Below are 13,693 nucleotides of genomic sequence, written 5' to 3' on the forward strand. Positions count from 1 at the left end.
TCACGTTCCTGCCGTGCCAGGGAAAGTCTTTTTTTTTTAAAAATCAAAAAGATTTGTAAAAATCAAATATTTACTGTCCCTGGCACTGCCTCCCTGCCCTGGCCTACTGCAGCTTCATGTTAGAAACCAGAAAATAAAAAAAAAAATAGAATAAAGTGATTAAGCAGCTCTTGTATTTTTAGAGAGAAACACAATTCACACAGAGAAATCAGGCAAGCCTATATAAAATATGTACCAGCGAGTGCCTGGTTTAAGTGAGGCTGTGAGGGGCTCTGCAGGCTCAGGTGACACTCACATCACTCTCCTCCTGGGGGGCAGCGTGGCCACGGGGGAGCCGGGTGATTCCTGGCTGGAAATTCCGCTCTCGCCGGTGGAAGCGGCTCCGGGGGAGGAGCCCTGGGAGGAGCAATCCCCGGAAAATTCCAGTTTCACCCCCGAGTCGGGGCTCTCCAGGTCGGCGATGCTGCTGCTCAGCTTTGCCCTCTTCTTGGCCGCGCTGTTCCGCAGGGAGCGCAGGGAATTCTGCATCTGGAGAGTGGGGAAAAAGGACAGGGGGCACTCAGTGCCCAGGGAAAAGCTGCTTTCAGGAATATAAAATCTGCTTTGGAGTGTTCAGCTCAGCCCAGGGGGTGCACAGGGCAGTGTGATCACCACTCACACGGTGTTTGTGGGATTATAATGATCACTCTCCTGGTTTTATTTGACGGGAATAATTATCCTGTGAGCAAACCCAACCTCCCAGCAGCGCTGCACCCCAGCTCCCCTTTCCCGAGCACGGCACACATTCCTGCTAAAACACAAAAGCTGCTCCGTGCTTTTTAGGGGATTAAAGGAAGGGTTTGATGGCTGCCAGCACACACAGCAGGACCTCAGGCTTATCCCAGCAAACCTGCACATCCTAGAAGCAGAACCATGGAATGGCTTGGAAAGGACCTTAAGGATCATCCCAGCCCAGCCTTGCCATGGCAGGGACACCTCCCACTGTCCCAATGTCCAACCCCAATGTCCAGCCCCAGTGTCCAGCCCCAATGTCCAACCCCAATGTCCAGCCCCAATGTCCAGCCCCAGTGTCCAGCCCCAGTGTCCAGCCCCAGTGTCCAGCCCCAATGTCCAGCCCCAGTGTCCAGCTCCAATGTCCAACCCCAATGTCCAGCCCCAGTGTCCAGCCCCAGTGTCCAGCCCCAATGTCCAGCCCCAATGTCCAGCCCCAATGTCCAACCCCAATGTCCAGCCCCAGTGTCCAGCCCCAATGTCCAGCCCCAATGTCCAGCCTGGCCTTGGGCACTGCCAGGGATCCAGGGGCAGCCACAGCAAATCTGGGAATCCATCCCAGCTCCTCCCAGCCAGCAATTCCCAATTCCCAACATCCCATCTAAACCTCCTCTGAATCATGCAATCAGTGCCCAGCAAGCAGGGATCCTACTCAAACGAGCAGGAAAAGCTGTAATTACTGAAGTTTTACACTGCAGCATTCTCCCCTCTCTTGGCTGAATTATTTTCCATGTCAGAAATTCCCCCTCTGTTTAACCCCCCAGGCTCCTTTCAGTGGGAACCAGAGGATGGAAGGTGCAGTCAGAAAGGCAAAGCCAGGAAATCAGAGAATTCCAGACTGGCTGGGGTGGAAGGGACCTTGAAGTTCACCTTGTTCCACGGGCAGGGACATCTTCCAGCACCCCAGGGTGCTCCAAACCCCATCCAGCCCCGGCACTTCCAAGGATGGGGATGGTTATACATGGCAATAGAGTTATTGGCTTTGTATTTATGTATTGGCATTTGCCAGTTATTATTGATCACCAAGATTCTGATAGAGTAGAATTTGTAATCCCTTTTAACTGCCTTTTGATATGGTTTAATCTGTCAGCTTTTGTGTGCACTGTGTAGCTTATACAAATGGCAGTGTGAGAAAAATATTATAATATTATATATACTATATGTAAATATATTTATATATTGTATTATATATATTATATATTAGATATAATATATAATATATAATATATAAATATACTATATAAATATATATTATATATAAATATTATATATTATATATATAAATAAATATAATATATAAATATAATACAGAAATATAAAAGTAATATATGATACATAAATATATGAGTATAAATATAAATAATATATATAAAAATAATATAAATATATAATAATCATTAATTATTAATTAATATTAATTATAATAATTATAATAATTATATAGTATAATTATAATTAATAATATTAATATTAATAATTAAATATATAGAAATATATAATGTAAATATTATAGCTTAGACCTTTGCATCATATTAAAATAGAAACTATGTACTGCTAAATACTTTTATTTGTGTAACTAACTCAGATAATGGTGTGAAATAGCTACACTGATTCAATGTATTTGTGGACTGTCTTATCTGAATGAGAAGACAGTGACAGGATCCAGGACACCAAGAGAAAATTTACTGCTGACTCTCCAGTTATCAGGAAGTGTCAAAACATCAGGATGGAGCCTCAAGAAGAAATAAAATGTATTGATTGAATCCACAGGATGGCATGAAGAGAAGGCAAAGGTTAAAACCAAGCAAAAGGATTCCCAGAACATGTAACTCACAGGAATGTTTGAGTATGTATAACCCTCATTAATATGCATTTAACCAGTGTAATGAAAAGTAATATAAGTAAAATAAGGAGATTGTTTGAAGCTAACGGGGTTCTTTTGACCACCAGCACTGCATCCTGTCCCTTTTTTCCCTCATTAAACTTTTATAAAACACCGATTTTGAAGAGTGAGCCTCGTTTCTCCCAGGCACTGCTGTTAAAAGTGCCTTTATCCCATTTCACCCACCTCTTCCTGGTCCACCTCCTCAGGCTCCGGCTGCAGCTCCGAGCCCTCGCTGCCCTCCCGGGGCAGGCGCGGGATGGGGGGCACGGGCCGGGACCCCCGCAGCGCCCCCGGGACCCTGCCCAGGCCAGCCCTCAGCTGCAGGGGGGGCTTCTCCAGCTGCAGGGAAGGCTTCTCCAGCTGCAGGGAATGCTTCTCCAGCTGCAGGGAATGCTTCTCCAGCTGCAGGGGGGGCTTCTCCAGCTGCAGGGGGGGCTTCTCCAGCTGCAGGGGGGGCTTCTCTAACTGCAGGGGGGGCTTCTCCAGCTGCAGGGAATGCTTCTCCAGCTGCAGGGAATGCTTCTCCAGCTGCAGGGGGGGCTTCTCCAGCTGCAGGGGGGCCTTCTCCAGCTGCATGGAATGCTTCTCTAACTGCAGGGAAGGCTTCTCGAGCTGCAGGGGGGGCTTCTCCAGCTGCAGGGGGGGCTTCTCCAGCTGCAGGGAATGCTTCTCCAGCTGCAGGGAATGCTTCTCCAGCTGCAGAGGGGGCTTCTCCAGCTGCATGGAATGCTTCTCTAACTGCAGGGAAGGCTTCTCGAGCTGCAGGGGGGGCTTCTCCAGCTGCAGGGGGGGCTTCTCCAGCTGCAGGGAATGCTTCTCCAGCTGCAGGGAATGCTTCTCCAGCTGCAGAGGGGGCTTCTCCAGCTGCAGGGGGGGCTTCTCCAGCTGCAGGGAATGCTTCTCCAGCTGCAGGGAATGCTTCTCCAGCTGCAGGGGGGGCTTCTCCAGCTGCAGGGAAGGCTTCTCCAGCTGCAGGGAATGCTTCTCCAGCTGCAGGGAATGCTTCTCCAGCGGGCTGTCTCCTGGAACACACAAGGACTGTCAGGGACAGAGGTGAAGGACAAACTTCACCTCTCAGCTCTGTATCTACAAAACCCCTTCTGCCATGGAGTGAGTGTTAAAAATACACTTGTGCAGGCTGAGGTAACAATTTATTCCACTTTTAGTGTCTCCTTCCTTTAGGAAAATAGAAATCAGTGTTTCCTGCATGTGCACACCAACAGAGAATCAAAATATCCTCAGCTGGAAGGGACACACAAGGATCAACAAAGTCCAGGCACATGCCATTAGTCCCTTTAAAAACTAATTAACTTCCTTCATTAAGAGAAAAACATCCCCAAACTTCCATGGAAGCTGCTGTAACAACAGAGGGACTCCAAAGAACCAGAAAAAATCAAAATGTGTATGGAAAACATATGGTAAGTGATAAACACAGTAACAAATAATATATAGAACAATAGAGCAAGCTAGATAAATACATCTACAAGGCAGAGCCACAGTCTAGGGGCAGGGAATTCCCAAAGCATTCAGTTGGAAATTTTCTATATATGCACAAAAACATGGGTCTCAGTGAAAATGAAAATTCAAAGTTTTCTTTAATCAGTACAAAACTGTAACTTTGTTTCAGAAACCTCCTGAGCGATTAGGAAGCAGTTTAACCTAAACAGAGGTTTAGGTTGTTTTTAGGTATTTTTAGATTTAGCTTATAAAACCCAGGGGGCTGGAACTGGATGAGTTTGAAGGTCTCTTACAATCCAAACCATTCTGGGATTCCATGATTCAAATGAAGAGGCAAAAAGGCCAAGTAACCCTTTTCCTGCACGTGGGTTAACTGGGGTATGAACAGGTATTTCTGCACTGACTTTCCCTGCAAGTGCTCCATTTTGGGGTTTATTTTAGTTGCAGGACAGACCTTTCCCTGAGACATTAAGAAAAGCAAAGGTGTAGCATATTTTGCTTTATGACACATCCAAAGGCTCCACTTTTGAACAGAAGCCTGTGGGGATGTGTGTTAGGGCTTTTGCAGGTGTGCTTGGCTTGCAGCCTCTTTACAGAGCATGCTGACCCTAACAGTGAACTGCCAAAGAAAACAAAGTGATAAATATTCCTGCTTGTTGAGCAAGAACAGGATCAAACAAAGGTCTGCAAGCATCTAGTAATTTGCTTTAAGATAAGGATAGTAACGTGTTTAGAGAAGAACGAAAACAGTGTTATAAAATAGAGCTGTAAGTTTGTATTCTATTTTTAGATGCTTGGCAAAAACTACATAAGTAATGCAAGAGCAAAAAATAAAGGTCTCAGTTCTACATCATACTGGTGTGCTGTCTGATTCCTGCCTTAAGATTGGACCTAACAATGTGAGCAGTGGAGCCACAAGTAAATAACTCAATAAATCCCTCCAGTGCCTCACTGCACCTGCCCAATTCCCTCTCAGCTGCCACTGGGGACTTTGTGACCACTGAAAAATCAATCCCTCAAAATACAACCCCCAAATCCCTTTTTATCACATGGAGAACATTCCCACCTGTGCTGTCTCCTGGCTTTTGGCTGAGCAGCTGCCTCTGGCAAGCAGGCTTAGGCAGCCCCTGGAAGCTTTTGAGGGGCCAGGAGCTGGAGAGGCTCCTGGGATCCTCCTGGGGCTTCCCTGGAGAGGCAGCAGGAGCAGAGAGCAGCTTGGGGCTGTTCCTGGGGGATGACAGGGGGAAGGAGGGCAGGATGAAGGTGCCCTGGCTGGCACTGGGACCTTGGAAGGACGTGGTGGGCTCTGCCTGAGTGCAAAAAGTCCTCTGGGTCTTGCTGGAAAAACTGAGGCTGGAATAAACTGAGCAAAGGAAAAGAGAACAGTGCCTGTGGTAACTCGGTCTTGTGATAAGAATTTATAATGAAATAATACACTGTAAGAATGATTTCCAGTGAAATAATGCACCATAAAAATAATTTCCAATGAAATAGTCTATCATAAGAATAATTTGCCATGAAATAATGCACCACTAGGCAGTCAGAGCCTGAAGGCTTCACCCAAGCAAGCAGACAAATCAACCAACTTCATTCTGAAAATTGCATTCCTCTCCAAATGTGAGTTTAAGCCTTAAAATGATTTCTCAGGCATGTTTTGGAGAACTATCTTTAAAAAACAGAGTGATGCAAGTAGATCAAACACTGCTGTGATCCTCCCACAGTAGCACCTTTTCTCCAACACCCTGACACAGAGATCAAAGGTGGGGCTGTAAATGAACAGCCACAAATTAAATCCCACAGGAAGGAGGAGCCATTCTCCATCTGGAGAGGGACTGAACAACCTTCCAGTAACAGTTTCCATTTCTTAGGGAAGCCAAGGAACAAAGAGACAGCTCCAAAGTGATGTGCCCTACAGAAGCCACATACCTTTGTCCTGCTGACAGTTATTTAATCCCAAAAACTGCAAATCAGAGCCCACACTGCCACTCTTCCCACGTGCCTGGGGGTGTCCAAGTGTCCCACATTTCCCTGAAATCTGGGGCTGGTGAGAGCCCAGAGCACCTTCCAAAAGAGAACACAAAGAAGCAAATCAGTACTTCACCAGAGAATATCCAGTAATATTTCACAGGGAATGCAGACTGTGTGTAGCTCAGAGTGTGAAACTCAAATACACTCTGAGTACTTAATTCCAGAGTCTCTAAGCAACCTCAGAAAGGGAAAGGGAAAAAGGGAAAAGGACTGGCTGCTCTTCCAGGGCGCTGCTCCAGCTGGGAATTGCAGGGGGGCAAGAGAACAATCCCCTCTCTGAGTGTGTGACAATGAAGGGGAGCAAACTTGGCAGGACCAGGAGTCCCCAGAGGGGACAAGGACCGAGCCCAGGGCCACGGGGACACAGCCACTCAGGTCTGGTCTTGCCCAGGCCTTTCAGAGCCTTCTGGCCACTGAAGCACTCAGCTCTGGTGTGCCCTGGCAGCCCCAGCAGGTCCCTGTGCCCCACTCACCAGCAGCGAGTGCAGAATGCTCCAGGTTCAGCTCCACACTGGGCTGCAGTGGAGGTCTGGAAGTTCTGTTCCTGCTGGGAAACAGCTCCTCACTGCCCGGGATTCCCTGCGAGGGACGGAGCTTCGGGGAGTGAAGGAAATCACTGGATGCAGCCAGCTGTAGGGAAAGGAAAAATAAATAAATAAAATAAAATAAAATAAAATAGCAAAATAAATCAATAAAATAAAATAAATAATATAAAAAAATAAAAGCAAAATAAATCAATAAAATAAAAATATAATAGCAAAATAAATAAATTAATTAAATAAAATAAAAAATAAATTCAAAATAAAAAATAAAAGCAAAATAAATCAATAAAATAAAATAAATAAAATAAAAATATAAAATAAAATAAATAAATAAAATAAATAAAATAAAAAATAAAATAAAAATAAAAAATAAAATCAAAATAAATCAATAAAATTAAATAAATAAAATAAAGAATAAAAGTAAAATAAAAAGAAAATAAAAAAAAAAATAAAAAATAAAAAAATAAAAGAAAAATAAATAAAATAAATTAAAAAATACAAGCAAAATAAATCAATAAAATAAATAAAATAAAAAAATAAAAGGAAAATAAATAAAATAAATAATAAAATAAAATAAAAGCAAAATAAATAAATAAAATAAATAAATAAAAGAAAAAATAAAAGAAAAATAATTAAATAAAATATATAATAAAATAAAATAAAGAAAAGCAAAATAAATAAATTAAATAAATAAAAAATAAAAGCAAAATAAATAAATAAAATAAAAATGTGTGACATGAAAGCACTGCTCTGTGCAAACAGCACAAACATCCTCACACGAGCTTGACTTTCCCACCTACCCAATATTCAAACATTTTAAGCATTACAAAGCATTGCAGCTGTTTTGCAGTTCTTGCTAAAATACAGGTTAAAACTACTCACACTGAAAGGGGGGAAAAAAATTCCACCAAAATAAACTGGTAGAAAATAGCACTGTTTTAAAAATTGAATATTAAAAATTAAACATCGACTTTTTGAATTATGTGCTTTAGATGGGGAAGTGTTTAAATAGACAACAGAACCCCAAAATCCCAGAATGGAACAGTTCCTTGCAAACCACACACTCCAGATTCAGTCTAAAACTGTACCTGGCAACACCAGCAGCTTTTACTGAGAACTGGCTGCAGGTAGGGAGAAAATCTCAATAATAGCAATATCTAACAAAGACAAGGTCATGCTTTAAATAAATTTCTGATTAAATTAGTAAAATTGGTGATTTAAATCATTCCCAGGCTGTATTTACTCTGCCCTCCCTTCCCAGGGACACAGGAGGGAAAGAACAGCAGGAAAATGCTGAAGTGGTTTATTGCAGGTTATTACAAGTTGGGATAAAGATGTGAGACCTTGGCATTCCCATTCCTGCAATCACCAAACATCATTCCATCCATGGATCCTTAATGAAACATTCCCTGTTCACATCACCACAGCCTGGTTTCAGCTGGCAGAGAGGGAATTTTCTGCTTAGGAGCTGGCACAGGATAAACTTTCATCCCATTTTTCCATACAGATGAAGCTACATGTGCAGAAGGAGTGAATTCCAACACTGCCATGACTGCAGAGCTTGGCTCAGCTGTTCCCATCCCAGCTCCAGGAGTGAAAACTCTGCTTCCTTGTACACAAATTATAATTACAGCATTGCAAATTCACTAAACACAGGCTTGGGGGTGGTGGGAAATAAAGCAAACCCAAAGCTGCCAGATGTTTCCCTGGAGTACATAACAGATCCCAGCAAAGGGATTTCTCAAATGGGTTCAGATTCCTTTAAATTCCACAAATGTTGGAAAATACCTGAACCCATCCACCACAGTAATTTGAGAGTCACCCATCGTGGAATCCTGGAATGCTTTGGGTGGATAAATCCCATCCCACCCCTGCCATGGGCCAGGACACTTTCCTCTGTCCCAGGTTTCTCCTAGCCCTGTCCAGCCTGGAATCACAGGCAAACATTCCCTCCCTGGGGAGCTGGGATGACACCAAAGGTGCTCCTAATCCAACACCAGCAGCACCAGCAATGTTCTCCCAGGAAGAAACCAACACCACACTAAGACAAATATCTCCCCAAAATCTCTCCCAGAAAAACTGGAGGAAGGGACACCTTTACCCCACAGACTGGCCACCCTCTGTGTCCCTCTGATTGTTGGAAAACAAAGAGGTTTTGTTCCATAAATCTGATTTCCCAGGGCATTTGAACCTCAGCAAAGCCCAGCTATCAAGTTCTCCCGTTATCAGATCAATATGGAAATGAGAAGAATTCCACATCTGCAGTTAGAGGAGATCCCAGAGTTCACAGGAACTTTGTAGAAGGGCTTAAATGTCCGTTGAAATGTCCAAATGCTCTTGTTTCCCCCAAAAGGAACCTCTGGGTTCCAAAGGTACCTCCAGCAGCAGGGCTAGGGCCTGCAGGGTCTGTGTGTCCCAGGGGTAACTTTCACCCTGCAATATTCCATATTCCAACCTGCCCTGGAACACCTGAGTGCATCCAGGGATGGAGAATCCCCAGAGGCTGCCAGACAAACCCCTCAGGCCAATATGCCTTATCTACATTTTATTTTTAGTACACATTAACTCACAGATGTTTTACTCACATCTTATCTGATCAGCAGAGTCTAGACACAGCCCTGGACAATCTCTCTGTAACATGACCCTAAAAATACCGGCAGGAAAACAGCCTTAAACATTAATCTGCTTCCATGCATCCTTTCAGCCACAGAATGACTCCAAAAGTTAATTTTTAAGCAAATTCATTTGAAAGGAATGTCTGAATTAATAATTAATATTTGACATGTACAGAAACCAGTTGACTGCCTGAGATTTACGCATGATAAATGCATTTTCCTTACTGAGGGAGCTAAGGGCAGTTCCAGGGTAACATCCCACACAGATCCTGACTGCTGGATGGCCCAGGGACAAGAGCTGGACTCTCACAGCTCCTGGAATATCCTCGGTCCAGGGAACTCCACCCAGCTTTATATTCCCAGACTGAAAACACAATTCACTTTCTTGCATCCAAGACAGAAAATCAGGGAATATCCTGAGCTGGAAGGGACCCCAGGGATCCTGCCCAGACCCCCCAACAATCCCAGCCTGGGCATCCCTGGCAGCGCTGCCCAAACGCTCCTGGAGCTCCGGCAGCCTCGGGGCCGTGCCCATTCCCTGGGGAGCTTTTCCAGAGCTCATTCCACCCTCCAGGGGAAGAACTTTTCCTGATATCCAACCCCAGCCCAGCTCCAGCTGCTCCCTCAGGTCACCAACATCACTGGACAGTGTCCCCTGCCCTAGAGAGCTTCAGTCAGGTGTGATGAGATGAAGGATCAGGATGTGAAGAAGGAGCAGCAAAGGTGTCAACTACAGCAATCAGGTAAATATTTCACTATTAAACCATCCCCATGTTTCAAGTTTCCTTTACAGTAACTGAGGTGTGGCCAACCTCAGTTGAACCTCCAGTTCATCCTGTGCCAAATCAGGTTCCCAGTGCCACAGGGCAGGGATGGATGGGAGATTGGGAATTGGGAATTGCTGGCTGGGCTGGAATTGCCAGAGCAGCTGTGGCTGCCCCTGGATCCCTGGCAGTGCCCAAGGCCAGGCTGGACATTGGGGCTGGACATTGGGACAGTGGGAGCTGTCCCTGCACATCCAGGGGTGGGATGGGTGGGATTTGAGGTCCCATCCCACCCAAACCATTCCAGGAACTGATGATTTACCCCACCCTGAAATGCACTTTACACACTAACCAAACAGAACCCATCGGCCACTTGCTTTCTCTCCCTCTCAGCAGGGCTGGAAACTCCTCCCCTTACAGAGATAAACACAACCACATGTACAAAGGCTTCATTCCTTTCAGGAAAGGACCATTTCCAGAGCCCCTCCCTGCCTTCCCTGGAGAGGGGCTGTCCCAGGCAGGGAATGTTCCTCCTTTCCAAGCCCCAGCCAGGTGTTGGTGCCTGTGCTAACTTGATTTTTGTTCACAGCTCCAGAAAAACAGCAGCAGCAGGAGTGGGCTTGGCCCAACCTACCAGGAGAACACTGGCACGGGTTGGGTTTTTTTTACAAGCTGTATTAGTTAATACTGAAAAAACTGTTCCAAAAAGGAAACCCTTCTTGCTCCAGAGGTGTTTCCTACACACCTTGCTGTCCTGACTCTGTTTGTAGATATCCCAAAGGAACTGATTCATCAGCTCAGGAAGACACAGGTGACTTTAGGAGGCTTGGGAAAGGTAACACAGGCACCAAGGAAAGAGATGAGCACTCAAGTCTAGGCATGAAGCTCAAGGTTTGGCAGTACAGAAACATGAACTGAGTTTATTTTGTGAAGGGCCTGCCCCACAGCCAGGCTGCAGAGGAGCACTCACTGTCCATGACCTCACCCAGCCCAGCAACAAGTTACCAAGCAACTGAGAATTAAAATCTGAGTACGTAAATGTGGCACTGAGGAATATCCTCTGCACGGCCTCTGATTTCCCGAGGAGCTGTTTGCTTCAGCTCCCTCACAGGAAATCAAATTGTGATAAATCAAATGTGTCCACTTTAAAAAAACCCCAAAACCCAACAGAAAAACCCCCACACAGAGGTACACCCCCATGTGTGGTATCCAAAACACAGAACCACTGGCAAAGGAAAAAGAACCTGGACAGTTTTCGAGAGGTTCCTCCCCTTTCCAGCTGCCGACGTGGGCAGTAGGTGACTACCCCCAAACTCAACCACAATCTCCATTCCAGCCTGACCTACATTTTTCCTGCTTGGATCAGCCCAAGGAGCAAGAGCCACACAGGCACTTGGCAGCCCCCAGGCTCATCCCAAAGAGCCCCACCCGCAGCTCTGCCTTCAGAGCCAGAGCTGAAGGAGCAGCTCAGCTTTCCCCCAAACAGGAAACCCTCTGCAGTCAGCCCCGCGCTTTCAACAAAAGATACAAAGTGTATATTTTATATCAATAAAGATACAAATAAAGGTTGCTTTCCTCACTTTCGTGCTCACCCCCTGGGGTTCACCTGTCACTGTTGACACGACAGTCATGCCACTGCTGTCAGAATTAAGGAGTGCCTCGGGTAGTCCAGTTAACGTCAAAAAAAGTTTCATCTATTTTTTTGTAAGCGGTAAGTACTCTGGCAAATTGCTTGGTTGAATCTGACATAAGGAATTCCCAAATTTACCTTCCCAGAGCAATCTGAGCGTACAGATCCACGAAACATGAACCAGCAGCCGTACCTCCCATGCTTAACAAGCCTCCGATAACTCTTCATCCTCCCTTTGGAAACGCCTTAAGGATAAAAACAGCCAAGGAGGGAGTTCCATACCTGCTCCACACCCTTCGTGACGGGCATCCTCACCCCCGAGCCACCTTCCCCGTCCGCAGCCGGCTCGTTCTCCCAGGGCAGCTTGTTTTTGCCTCTGCCGGCGCTCAGGACTCTCCTGGGGCTGGCTCGGCGCTGGGCACAGGCGGGGTGCCCGCAGTGCCCGTGGGCGCTCCGGCTCCTGCTGCCCATCAGCAGCCACTCGGTGTCGGCTCCGGGCGGCTGGCACGGCCCGCGGCAGTGCCCGCAGGAGGGCGAGGGCACTCCGTACTCCACCAGTCCCTGCTCGCCCAGCCGGGGCAGCACCTTCCTGGCCAGCCGGGCCTGCACGGCGTGCACGACCCCCGCTCCGCCGGCCCGCAGCTCCACCGCCTCCAGGGCTCGGAGCAGCGCGCCGGCGTTGCCGGGGCCCAGGGCCGAGCCCAGCGCGGCCAGCGCCTCCATGGCAGCGTGCCGGACCCTGCGCTTGGCGTCCAGCAGCGCCGGGGCCAGGGCGGCCGCCAGCTGGGGCAGGTCCAGCTGTGCGGCGGGGTAGGTGAGCAGCGCGGCGATGCACGTGTTGAGCAGCTCCTCGCGGAGCCGGGCGCTGCGGTGCCGCAGCAGCCGCTCCTGCAGCAGCAGGCGCAGCACGGGCCGCGGGCCGGCCGCCGCCATCAGCCGCAGCAGCAGCCGCCCGCTGTCCCGCCGCATGGCCGGCTGCGCGTCCCCCAGCGCCCGGGCGGCCGCGCACACCAGCGGGGCCAGCACGGCGGGGACGCGGCGGCCGAGGCGGAGCGCCAGCAGCCGGGTCACCTCCAGCGCGCCCCGCGCCACCGCGAAGTTGGGGTCGTGCAGCAGCGCGTCCAGCAGCGCGATCAGCCCCAGCAGCGCGGCGGCGGGCGCGGCGCTCAGCGCGGCCGGGCTGCAGCCCTCCACCGCCCGCCGCAGCTGCTCCACGGCCTGGGCACGGCCCCGGTAGTCCCGCCGGTCCAGCAGCCGCGCGCGGAGCTCCGGCGGCACCAGCGACAGCTCCGGCCCCAGCGGGGGAGCCGCGTCCTCCTCAGGGCTGGGGGGCTCCGTGCCCGGCCCGTCCTCAGCGGGGCTGGGGGGCTCCGTGTCCGAACCGTTCTGAGCGGGGCTGGGGGGCTCCGTGCCCGGCCCGTCCTCAGCGGGGCTGGCGGGCTCCGTGCCCGGCCCGTCCTCATTAGGACCGGGAGGCTCCGTGTCCGAACCGTTGTGAATGGGGCCGGGGGCATCCGTGCCCGAACCGTTCAAAGCGGGCCCAGGGAGCTCCGTGCCCGAACCGTTGTGAGCGGTGCCGGAGGGCTCCGTGCCGTTCTCACCGTCCTGCGCGGAGCCGCCGCGCTCCCAGGCCCGGCCGCGGCCCCGCGGTGCGGCGGCTCCGGGCGGCGGCTCCGCCATGGCCCGAGGCCGCGGCCATGGGCGGCCCTCAGGCCCCGCCCGGCAACGCCGCCGTCGCCAGGGGGCGCCGCGTGCCGCGCCGGCGCGGCGCCGACCACGCCGCGGCGAGCGGGGGGGGGGGACACGCGTGACTCCCCTACTTCTCCTCAGGCCGCTGCGGGTGGGACGGGCAGCGGGCGCGGTGGAGGAGAAGCGGAGAGCGGCGCCGCGAGAGCGGCAGGGCCGGGCCTGAAGCAAAAGCTCCGGGGAAGCGAAGCCGCGGCGTCCCCCCCGCGCGGTGCCGGTGTGGAACCGCCCGGGCTCGGCGGGTGTGGGTGTGT

The 13,693-nt window shown here is 49.2% G+C and overlaps 1 protein-coding gene across 2 annotated transcripts in view; it reads right to left on the reverse strand.

The window, feature by feature from the left end:
• Nucleotides 1-13,423, reverse strand: part of TOGARAM1 (TOG array regulator of axonemal microtubules 1) — a 33,202-nt gene extending 19,779 nt beyond the window's left edge. Inside the window, exons 1-6 of one of the 2 annotated variants that reach the window (XM_058839863.1) lie at nucleotides 11,976-13,423; nucleotides 6,616-6,772; nucleotides 6,041-6,175; nucleotides 5,181-5,477; nucleotides 2,840-3,678; nucleotides 296-528 (exon numbers count right to left, since the gene is read on the reverse strand). In XM_058839863.1, the coding sequence (XP_058695846.1) occupies nucleotides 296-528; nucleotides 2,840-3,678; nucleotides 5,181-5,477; nucleotides 6,041-6,175; nucleotides 6,616-6,772; nucleotides 11,976-13,373 (3,059 nt within the window). In that variant the 5' untranslated portion in view covers nucleotides 13,374-13,423. Of the gene's footprint in view, nucleotides 1-295; nucleotides 529-2,839; nucleotides 3,679-5,163; nucleotides 5,478-6,040; nucleotides 6,176-6,615; nucleotides 6,773-11,975 lie in introns of both variants that reach the window. The other variant, XM_058839873.1, reaches the window with a different exon arrangement.
• Between the last annotated feature and the right edge of the window lie 270 nt (nucleotides 13,424-13,693).

Source organism: Poecile atricapillus, chromosome 1, assembly GCF_030490865.1.
Source record: "Poecile atricapillus isolate bPoeAtr1 chromosome 1, bPoeAtr1.hap1, whole genome shotgun sequence".
NCBI classification, from domain to species: Eukaryota; Metazoa; Chordata; class Aves; order Passeriformes; family Paridae; genus Poecile; species Poecile atricapillus.